At 50.6% G+C, this 11,511-nt stretch overlaps 1 protein-coding gene across 3 annotated transcripts in view; it reads right to left on the bottom strand.

Moving 5' to 3' along the window:
* Nucleotides 1-2,841: 2,841 nt before the first annotated feature.
* SHISA6 (shisa family member 6) overlaps nt 2,842-11,511 on the bottom strand; it is a 264,868-nt gene continuing 256,198 nt past the window's right edge. For all 3 annotated transcript variants that reach the window (XM_082373292.1, XM_082373290.1, XM_082373291.1), the window contains 2 exons: nt 10,615-10,767; nt 2,842-8,955 (listed from right to left, as the gene is read on the bottom strand). In XM_082373292.1, the coding sequence (XP_082229418.1) occupies nt 8,405-8,955; nt 10,615-10,767 (704 nt within the window). In that variant the 3' untranslated portion in view covers nt 2,842-8,404. The remainder of the gene's footprint in view (nt 8,956-10,614; nt 10,768-11,511) is intronic.

Below are 11,511 nucleotides of genomic sequence, written 5' to 3'. Positions count from 1 at the left end.
AGCGATGGCTCCTGCCAAGGGTTTTCTCCTGCCTTCCCATCATTCTGCCCTCCCACTCTACCCTTCTTCCAGGACTAGTACTAGCTGAGCTTACCCGCTCCCTGCAAAGTCTTGACAAAATCACAGAAGCAGGCTGAAAAAGATGGGAAGGATTTTAGAGATTTAGAGGGGTCTGGCCCACTTTTTTTTTTTTTTTTTTTTTTTGATGTGGACCATTTTAAAAGTCTTTATTGAATTTGTTACAATATCGCTTCTGTTCTATGTTTTGGTTTTTTGGCCACGAGGCATGTGGGATCCCAGCTCCCCTACCAGGGATCGAACCTGCACCCCCAGCACTGGAAGGTGAAGTCCCAACCACTGGACCGCCAGGGAAGTCCCTGGCCCAGTGTTTTTGTTTTAAATGAGAAAATTGAAATTTGAAGAGGAGAAATATGTCTTTCAAGGTCACACAGCAAAATGCTGGCAGAGCCAGTGCAATGAACAAGATCTTCTGATACCCGGTCCAGTAGTCTTTGACTGCATCCTATTCTCATGGGATGGGAAAGTTGAGATGGGCAAGGCCAAGCAGGATGGGTTATTCGCAAGTTCATTCAGCTACCTAGAAGCCCAGATAAAATTTGAGTATTGTGTTGTGATAATTCAGTGATAAAATATATCAGACATGGGTTTTGTTTCATTTTGTTTTATTTGTCTAATAGCCCAGCCTTTACAGATGAGGACACAGAGGCCCAGGGATGACATTGGCCAACACATCCCTGGTATAAAAGTTACTGATTCACTCATTCTGGAACTTTCCAAGCATTCCTTTGAACCTCTGCTCTTTCTGATTTTCCCACTCCTGACACATTTGCAGCGCCAAGAGTGAGTGTCCTTGGTTTTCTTCTTAGAATCTTGAAGGAAAATCTTTCTTACTCCTCCCTAGAGGTTTTGTACTTCCTTCATGCTCAGCCAGAGAGGAGAAAGTTCAGTGTCCAAAGTGACATGGAAAGTGAAAGGCTGTCCAAGACCCCTGGCATCTCAATGCTTCCAACATGAGTTTTCTCTGGCCTTGGCTTATTAATGATGGTATATTAAGACCTCATTTTTATAGATCTCACCAATTTGGAATTAGTGACAACTGTGACAGGGGCCAAATTGAGGTTTAACTTTGAGAATCAAAGAGGAAAATTTGAACAAATTAGTAGAGTTAATGATATTTAAAAGTGGATGTTTATAGACAACAGATGTATGGTTGCCAAGGGAGAGGAGGGGTGGGGGAGGGAAGAACTGGGAGTTTGGGATTAGCAGATGCAAACTATCATATATAGGATGGATAAACAACAAGGCCCTACTGTAGAGCACAGGGAACTATATTCAATATCCTGTGATAAACCATAATGGAAAAGAATATGAAAAAGAATGTATATATATGTATAACTGAATCACTTTGCTGTACAGCAGAAATTAACACAACATTGTAAATCAGCTGTACTTCAATAAATTTTTTTAAAAAGTGGATGTTTAGCCAATTTAAGAACCATGTTAAGCATGTTCAGAATTCCTTGACTCAAACCTCTTGACCATTTTTATATCAGTTACACATTAGTCTTACCTGTTCGGTAAGGAAGGTCTCCTGTGATTTTCTATGAGGAAACATATTGCTAGTATAATCTAGCCATTCTGTGTATGTGTAAGCATTGTAATTAAATTGCACTTCTCTAAAAATAATTTTTTTTGCCAACTCAGAATTTTGTCTTCCTTTGGGTTTCCTTCCAATAATGAATATAGATTAATGAAGCTTTGCTATACTTGTAATGTGTGTGTGCTTGCTGTGTGTCATCATGGATTAGCGACACCACGACTTAGGGGTAATCCACTGTAATAATGATTGTTGTAGTGAGCAAAACAGGTTTCAGGATATGTGTGGTAATGTGTTACTATGTATTAGAATAGTAAACAGGTTTATAACTTTGTCCTAGGTAAAGAATGCCATTGGTAAGAGATAATAAAAAGATTTTTGAATATAAGCTCAACTCAGCCAAGGAGAAGGGTTTTAATTACAAAGGAGCTGGGCAGTTGGTAAGAGAGTATAACTGACTGTGGATTCTAGGAACTATAGAGGTGCTGAAGCTGGCAGAAGGCCATGTCCTGTTTGGCAATACTTTGTTTGCTGAAGCAGAGCCCACCAGTATCTAGGTTATGGGGAAAATTCAGAAACACAGACCAACAGATGACCTTAGCAGCAAAAGTGAATATGGGCCAAAGGAAATAATATAAAAAAAACAAGTCCAGAGAAAAAGGTCTTGAGCAAGACTCCAAATCTAAATCAATTTTCATGGCACAACCTCATTCTCTGGTTAAAATGTCATGGCTATTTAACCACCTGTACTCTGGTCACCCATGGCAACTGCAAGCACTAACTCTAAAACCAAACTAAGGCCTAATGTCCAAGAATAATAATGCTGGAGTAGATGAATATGGATACAAGGTTGTAACTTCTGATTCTGCTTTGAGTTGGTACACCTTATCCATTGGCACTTGTTCTAAGCCTACCTTCCTACATTCCTTTTGTTCACCATTTTTAAAGCATTATTAAAATCTAACTTGCATATCATACAATTCACCCATTGTAATATACAATTTGATGATTTTTAGTAAATTTATGCCATTGTGGGCATCACCATAATCCAGTTTTACAATGCTTCCATCACCCTAAAATCTTCCTCATTCCCATTTGCAGTCAATGTCTGTCTCTGCTCCCACCTCCAGTGATCTGCTACATCATTTTGTGATTTTTAGTTACCTTTAGTTTTGGCTCTGTGTTCGTAGAAGCAAGCATGTGGCTATTTTAAGAGACATAGGTTATGTTGAAACGGCTTTATTATTTTTTTAATCCATAAATATCTGTTACTGACAAAAGTGGAAAAATCCTTAAGACTAAATCTTACTAAAGTGATATCTGTTTACAGTACATACAGAATGTGCTTTGACAGGTAAGTAGAACGATGAGATTTGTACAGAAGCAGCAGTTACGGGAGCACTGCTCATCGTGAAGCTTACTTATGAGGAATGAAGAAACTGTGCAAAGGTACAGATAGAAAGGTACTTCTCATCAGTACTACCATATGTAATAAACATGGAATCCATAAATTGGGCTAATGCGTAAAAATGTTCATTAATCTCCCCTTAGGAAATTGTGTCCCCAAACTAAAAACATTACAGTAAGAATTGCTTTTTTTTAATTAGAGAATTTCAAGAATTCTTTACTACAAAATGTCTAGTTGAGTTATAGAACTAGAGGAATATTGCCACTACGAAGCAAATGAATGAGTCCTCCCAGGCAGTGGCATTCAAGGGTCACAGCAGGAGTGGACAGCAAAGTTGAGCAGGGGTCTTCCTCTCCCTCAGGAGGGAGGGTGTTAAGAAAACATATGACGTCATTTCTCTGACTGATGGATGGTTGATGTGTTTGTCGATTTACAAGATGGGTTCAATGATACTGACTTGGACTCTCAATTCTTGCTTCTTCACAAGCTTTCACCGGGAGGATGACAGGGTCACAAGGAGGGGCTAGAAAGGTACTGGGATGGGGTGGGTGCCCACCTCTTAGCAGCCCATGGGGGATGTCTCCTCCTCCTCCAGGTGAACGGAGCCCAGTGTCTGGACTCGGTCTTCAGGACACAGGTTCTGGAGGGGGATATAACATCCACTGCCCCACAGGGGCTCTGCTGTGTATTCCCCTCTGTGGCTTGGAATACGTTTCCAAGCTGCCCTCAGATACAAACTTCATGCCATTGTGGGCCAACCTCTGGACCTTTCTCCTCTAGCCTGTCCCCTCTCTGAAATCAGAACCACCTCCCTCCAGCTTTAAGGACCGCATCAAAATGAAAACTTCAGAATTCCCCAACGACACAGACACCTAAGATGACTTAGGTGTGTCTAGATGGGGGGGGAATCCATGACACACGGTTGGTAACCCACTGAATGGGTAGGCTCTTACACCATCAGACAGGAGAGCACCCCTGGGTGGCTGCGACCACAGGGCCCACCCCAGGTTCTGGAGAGGAGTCTGGTGGCTGCCTAGGGCATCTGAGGACGCTGCCGTGGGGCGGGTGGAATCGGATGCGTGCAGCCCAGTTGAGGAGGGGAGGAACGCAGAGAGGAGCGGCTGCCAGTGGGGAATGGGAGCCCTACATGTAAGAGCGGGATGAAACTTCAGAACTCCTTTGCTCAAAGCCCCTCACTTTACAGATGGGAAACGGAGGCGCCGAGCGAGGACGTGGCTCGTCCTTGGTCACATGGCAAGACGGAGACAAAGCCAGGGCCGAAGCCACGTCTCCAAGAGCCTCAGCCCTGTGCTTTTTTCCTCCTGTAGTACGCTGCCTTCTGAAATCAAATATAGAGCCTAGGAAGACATAGCTTTCATATCGAATCTGTCACTAAAATGCTGCATTTATATATATATATATAAATAGGAACCCTGAAAAACACTTCATTGAAACACAACGAGCTTCCTTGAAAATACTCCAGAGCCAAGTTTCCCAGGTTTGGGGAGGATGGTGGAGGAAGGTATGTGGGGGGAACAGAGCAGGTGCTTCCTAGGACCCAGGTCATTGGCAACCCTTGCAGATTACCTTGGGTCAGGTCCACAGTTGCCTGTGAATGGAATCTTGAGGCCAGAAGGCTGGTGGCAGACAAGATATCTCTGAAGAAAATGGATTGTTTGGTAGCAGGGTTATTGGAACGGATATTTCCCCATGCTTGGAGAGTCATGAGGCTCTCCAGTCTTTGGGGACAAAGAGGGATCTGTGACACACATAAGCAGGACAGGCACAAGTGAGATGGAACAGTGGCCAAGAGCCCTCAAAAAGGATATGAATCTTTGGCCAGAGCAGGAGCCTCTGGGCTAGCAATAGGCTGGGGCAGACGCTTCAGGGACATGCCAGCTGTAGGAACCAAAGCTGATCTTTGACCCATGAGGCCTCTGACAGAGCAGCTCCCATCCTTTATCTCGTAGGGGCAGGTGGTGAAGAATAAACCAATGAGGCCAACAGAGACCTGAAGAATGTCTCATTCTGGGACTGTTTTCATTGAGAGCTCTCATTTTAGAACCAGAAAGTACAGCAGGACCAGGGAAAAGAAAGTATGGATGGAGAGAGGTAAATGGAAGAAAAGGGCAAGGCGGGGGAGATGAGAGGGAGGAAAGGCTGAATGGGCATAGAAGACTGAGGTGAGTTTCCAGGTGGGAGAGTGGAAAGAGGGGAGAAGACGTTTGAATTAAGAGAAGGGTTGGAACTTTCTAGAAGGCAGACCCATCACCCAAGACACTGGGGAGCCCTGAGGGCAGAAGCCCATTTAGGGGGTTAAAGGAATTCATGGGAAAGCCTTTGTGACTTATGAGCTCACAGAGCCAGGAGTTCACTGGTGGAAGTGAGGCAGGAAAGGTGGAAGGACATGACAGATTGTGAGAGCTTTGCTGTCATCAAAGGCCAAGCAGATCAGCAAGAACCTTCAGGGCAGGAGAGAACCCATGCAGACCGCAGTGCATTCCCAACAGAGCAATGGAAACTCACACAGAGAGCCGGGCAAGCAGGGGGTAACTTTGGGCTTTGGGCTTCCCTTGCTGGGGGAGGCGGGCTTCCATTGTCGGGGAAGGGCCAGCCCTTCCAAGTGTGGTAGTGGCCACCAGCCTGGTGAGGCTGGAAGTCAGGACATCTGGGTTCCAGCCCCGGAACCCTCTCTTAACCTGCTACAAGAACTTGTCCGGTAACTTGGCTTTGCTTATTCTGCAAACATGGATGGCACAACCGATAAATGAGATACTGCTGTGTCCCAGTTAAGACATCATTGTGTGGATTTTGAAATGAGGGACTGAACTGGAGCAAGTTTGTAGACTTCTTTCTCTTATTTCCTTCCTTCCTTCCCTCCCTCACTCCTTCCAAGCCCAAGGGTGAAGCAGAAGAATCATTTAAAAGAAGTAATGGTTCAGGTAGAATTTTTTGATCCGAGTGATACCAGAGGTTTTAAACTGGGCAGCAGGAATGCTGGGATGAGAAATGTTTTGGAATCAATCTATCAAACAACCCCTGAGACAGACGCACAGGGCTGGGAGGAGCATCGTCCTGAGGGCTGGAGGACTTGGTGCTGAGATGATGCTTCAGACACAGAATGAAATCGGGTTTCTGGTTCAGATATATGTGTGTGCAGACACCCGGGGAGGGGATTCTCACCCACTCACGTCCTTTCCCCTCTGCCCCAGCAGGCAGCCTTCAAGGGGACTTGAAGGGCTGGATTAGAGAGCAGTGGGCAGAGGGGACCAGCTGTGACAGACACACGTTCGTTTCCAGGAACAGTTGATTGCCTCCAGCCCAACCCTCTTAGCCTCACCTTCTGGACCAAAGAGTCTCATAAACCCTTAGGGACCAGCCCTTGAGAAGGTTTATGTGTTTGTAAGGAAGGAAAGCAGACTTATCCCTGTCCTCACAGCCTCACAGACCCAGTGACACTGCCCCATTGGGGACTTCAGGGCTGTGTCCCTCACCCCCAGCTCAATCCCCTCCTGATTCATGTGATAGTGAGCCTTGAGGGGAGGGGGGGAACAAGAGCTTTGGAATTCTTGAATAAGTAAGAGGAATCAGTCAATTGATTTCTCTGTGGATTAGATTAAAAATTCCCAGGGCTGACACTGGGGAGGTCTCCCTGCCCCGCCCCCCTTTTTAAAGGGCCATACATATTGTATGTGGAACTGAGGATCTAAAATCCCAGTTTAAGGTCTTTGCTTTTGGAGTCTGACTGTGACGGCAGTCACATTTTTAGTATCATACCTTCACCCAATAGTCTGAAGCCGATTCCCCCAGCTCCAGCCCAGGGAGGTACCCTGGCTCTGAGAATGGGGGAGCCCCTTCTCTCCCCCACCCCAGGCTCTAGTCTCCAGGGAGTGGATGCTGCTTTGTTCACTGTCTGCTCTCCAGGTGGCTGTCATATCCTGCCCACCCCCCAGGCTGGAGGCAGAGAAGGGATGGGCTGGCGGGGGCAGCCCCCCAGTAGAGCTGAGGGCATGGATCTGCCTGGCGCCCAATGCCCCCTTCAGGGGAGCGACTGGGGAGCTACCCAGTTAACTCCCAGACCAATAGCCTGGAGTACCATTATTTGCGTCTGCTAATGGGTCTCTGTCCCTTTGATCCAAAGGAGGCACTGGTCTGTAGAAGCAGCAGCCGGGAGAGAGTCATGGAGCTGCAGGAGAATGGGAGGTGGGGGAGGGGTGGGGAAACAGGCAGAGAGAGCAAGTTCTAAACAGAGAAGGGGCCAAGCAGGGGGGCAGTGATGGGGAGAGGGGAGCAGGCAAGGCGCAGGACAGCCACCTGGGGTCCTCCTTGGCTGGGGCTGAGCTGCCCCTCTATAGAAGCCAGAGCCTCTGTCCTGCCTGACGTGCGTGGTGGGAGCCCTGGGCGATGGGAATGGCGAGCCCCTGAGGCCCAGGGCGTCACAGTGGCCTCCCCACCTCCGCTCTCTGGCCAGGGGCAGACGCCTCTTGGGAGAAGAGCAGGGGAGGGGAAGGCAGGCCAGAGTGGCAGGTCACAGTTCAGACCTAGAGGCCTGGAGGAAGTGTGGAGATCACCAGGTTGCTGGGGAGGGCACCCCAGAAGTCCCTGCACCCGGTCCCTGCTCTCTTCTGGAAGGACTAGAGCAAAGCCCCAGCGAACCCAGGGGTGGAATCTAAGGCTGGGGGAGGGGCAGAGCCTTGTGGGCGGGGCAGCCAGCTGGAATGGGGCGGGGTTCCCACCCCTGGAGAGGCAGCTGAAGGAAGGGGACCCCTCGCTGTCCCGGGGCTTAGGGGAGGGGCACAGGGCCCCAGGGCGTCGGCGGAGGAAGGGCAACCCAGTGGGGACCAGAGAGTTCCAGCAGGCAGAAGAGAATCATTATTGTGCTTATGGACACAGCAGCTCCCTGGCTCTGAGAGAGCGAGCAGGCAGTTTTTAGGCACTAGAAGATTTCTGTGATGCGGTTTTAAGTAAATGAATGAGACCGAGTAGCCTATTCGGTCAGGGTCAGCCCGTTGACTGCACCCACTGGCCAATTCAAACCCAGGCAGCTTCGGGCCAGGGTCAGGCCAGGGTCTCCAGCACGGGGAGAGGGGATGTGGGACTGAAAGGGAGTTGGTGACAGTGGGGGGAGGGGGGCGGGACTGGGGCCTAGCCCCGCTCCTCCCTCCCCTTCACTTCTTCTGGAAGAGTGAGGGTGATCGCTCTAGATCCCAGGTCCGAGTGAGCTGTGCCAGGCCACCGGCCGTGTCCCAGGAATATGGCTTTCCGGGCAAAGGCGGTGCACCCCCAGCTCCTACAGAGGGGTCGAGGGAAGGGAGCCATCCAGAGCCGGAAGCTCTGCTCCAGGCCCCTCTCGACCCCTGGCCTGCCTGCCCCGCCGGTCAGACGGTCACTTCTGTCTTGCTGGCTGTGTAGCAGGTGTGGTGGCCTGGGATGTAGTGGAGCTGTTCCACGGTGTTGTGTCTGCGTGAGGCAAAGGCCTGGCGCCTGGCCGCCGTCTGGCTGTGGCCCAGGGTGGCGCAGGAGTTACTGGACGCACTGGGATGGGAGTGCATCTTGGTCATGCGGTAGCGGTCCAGCACGGGCGTGGACACAAAGACATCCGTGTGCGAGATGGCCCGCGACAGGGACTGCTCGGGGAAGGCCGTCCGCTCCGGGGACAGCAGCGGGTCCTGGGAGTGCAGGCGCTCCGTGGAGAGCAGCTGCTCGTCCGACAGGATGCGGTCGTAGGGCATGCAGAACTCATCCGGCAGGCTCCGCTCCAGGGACAGGACCCTGTCCTGCGACATGGCCCGGAGGGGCCGGCGGGGTCGCTCTCGCGGCAGCGGCTTCTGTTGGGACATCTGGATGACGTTGAGGGGGAGGGTGCCACGGGCGGCCAGGTCGGGCAGGTGCCGCCTTCTCATGTAATACTCGTCTGCCTCCCTGTCAGCTGTAGGGTAGAGAGACAGTGCGAGAAAGAAAGAGAGAGAGAGAGGAGTGAGCTGGGGCGACACTGTGACAGTGCAGCCAGGATGCAACTAGGATCCTGCAGCCCAGACAGGTAGAGGCTGTGCTCCTCCAGACCCCAGGGGTCTTGTTAAATGCAGAGTCTGATTCTGACCTAGCTCTGGGGTGGGTCTGAGAGTCCGCATCTCTAAGGAGCTCCCAGGCAACTCTGATGCCCCTCGTCCCTGGACCACCTTGAGTATCCGGGGTTAATGGACTCCCTCGAGGTCTCCAGGGAGTTCATGGCCGAATAGATGGCAAGCCCATGACCCTGAACTCCTGCTCCGGTGCTGCTCCTGCCACACCATGGTCCCGAAACAGAACAGCTCCCTGGGTCTCGCTGAAACACCCAAGGAGCAGCCGGCAGCTTTCTGATGAGGCTCAGAACCTCTCTCCAAGGAAGTTGGGCTGCAGAACCAGACTCCTGCTAGAATAAAGCAGAATGCTCCATCCAGGAGGCGCTTGTGAAAATCCTTACTGGTAACTTAGAAACATAGTAACACCTTCTCTGGAGTAACAGCCTATGCCTAGGAAGCCAACACATGGGCATCCAGCCCCCGCACAAGCACAGAATCAAGTCTACACGTGCTTCGCCTGTGCCCACAGCACGAGCAGGCCCGGACAATCCCATGTGTGCACCTCGTTCAGATGCTCCGTCCATCTCTCCATCCACGAGGCCCCCCAGGCTCACCCTTGAACTCACCCAGGACATGCACAAGCCTTCTTTGCCCCACATTTCAGGAATGAGGCTTCCTACAGGCAGCCTTCCAGATCTCTGCAGAATGTGGGATTCCCATTTTTAGCCATAGAAACTCACTGTTCCACCTTGGCGGTGGCTGATATGGACTCATGGGCTGAACTTCTATCACAATAGGTTCCCCTGTACTGTCAAGCACAGGCTCGGCCCTGTAGCTGGGTGGTCATCGAAATAGACTCATCGGGAAATGGAGGCAGAAGGTCCAGGGGTTGGAAAGCTGGAAGAGAAGACCTCTCCTGCCATGTACCTTCTTGACATTGTAACATCTGAAACCCATCAATCCCTAGAGCTCCCCAGACTCAAATGGCAGAGCTGGGACCATGGGATGTACTGGGCTCAACTCATGAAATGGGGTGTGTGCGTGGAATGGGGAGTCTCAGGTTCCCAAGGCAGTGTTAGTGGGGTTAGGGAGGGAGCTGGTTTATGGGCCCTTCCACAGCCGGTCTCTGGGAAGAGTCTCAGAGAAAGCTCTGGCATTGAGAGCCTTTACTCCAAGACAGATAGAGAGCAAGGAAGGCCCAGGGTTTGAAGAAGGCAGGTGTGGGCTGAGGCTGGGGAAAGGCTTTCTCTTGTAGTTAACCTGGTACATGAGTTGAAGCACTGCTTCCCATGGGAATGTGGCTCTGAGGATCCCATGGCCTCCATTCTACTGAGGGAGAAGATGGAGTCACGCTCTAAAGAACAAAAACAAGGGACTTGTCTGTTCTCTTCTACCGTGCTACACCTTGCTCTTTGTTCTTGGGCCCCCCCTCCCATGCCCTCAGGCGCACGGCAAGAGAGTGAGACACAGGAAGATGTTGTGGAGGCCCCAGAGACAGAGCCCAACCCCAGGAAAACCCCACTTACTTAGCCTCTTCAGGGATGAGTACTTGCTGGGATGGGTCTTCACTGCGGACTCGTAGGATGGGGGCAGGTGGGCCAAGTTCTGGAAGGAGCGGGAGAAGGAGAGGTCATAGGGCTCGGTGGCCGATGTCAGGATGTTGTTCATCCGAGGCTTCTCTGCAAAAGAAGGGAAGGGTCATGGCGTTAGTGGGGACAAAGGCTGGGGGGCAGGCAGGAAGGAAGCATTCAGGTTCCATCTCTCATCCCTGTCCTGCTTTCCTGGCTCCCTGTGCTAGGACACAGGTGATGCTGGTGACTCAGCCTCCCTCAGTGCTCAGCTTCAGTTGCCAACAGGCTGGGGGGCAGGTGCTTTTGGCTGCACTGGCCATGATGGCAGGTTACCCTTCCTTGAATGACAAACTCTTTCTGCCAGTATATCACTGGGCTGTCTGATGAAAATGTAAGCCCGATGGAGCTGAGTGGGGGGTGTCATAAAATCATCTATTTTGGTGTGAAGGTTCTATCCTTTCCCCAATAGCATTAGGCAGACTAGCTCTCAGGCTCAGAAAAAATCTGAGTTTGAAGGAGGTAGAGTGACCCATCTTGTCTGCATACCCATAGGACTGGGTCCAGGACCCAGCTCCACCGAGACTACAACCCACACTGTCCGCGAGGTCATTGCACCTCTCACACCACCCCTTCCACCTTTGGCTTCTCCAAGCCCTGCAACTGACAAGCCACTGTGAGCTACAAAGCCATTTCCTCTTGTTCCTGCTCCTTCCTCTGAAGCCCCCTTAGCCATCTCTGAGCTGCTGGAGGAAAGAACGTGGGCAAAATGCCTAGTACATCATTCTGTTTTTCTCCCTCCATCCCTCGAGATTACAAAGTCTAAGAGATAGAAGGGAGAGTTGTTCAGTGCCA

The sequence above is a fragment of the Balaenoptera borealis genome, assembly GCF_965194805.1.
Source record: "Balaenoptera borealis genome assembly, chromosome: 20".
In the NCBI taxonomy this organism is placed as follows: Eukaryota; Metazoa; Chordata; class Mammalia; order Artiodactyla; family Balaenopteridae; genus Balaenoptera; species Balaenoptera borealis.
This window is presented reverse-complemented; position numbering and strand designations above follow the sequence as displayed.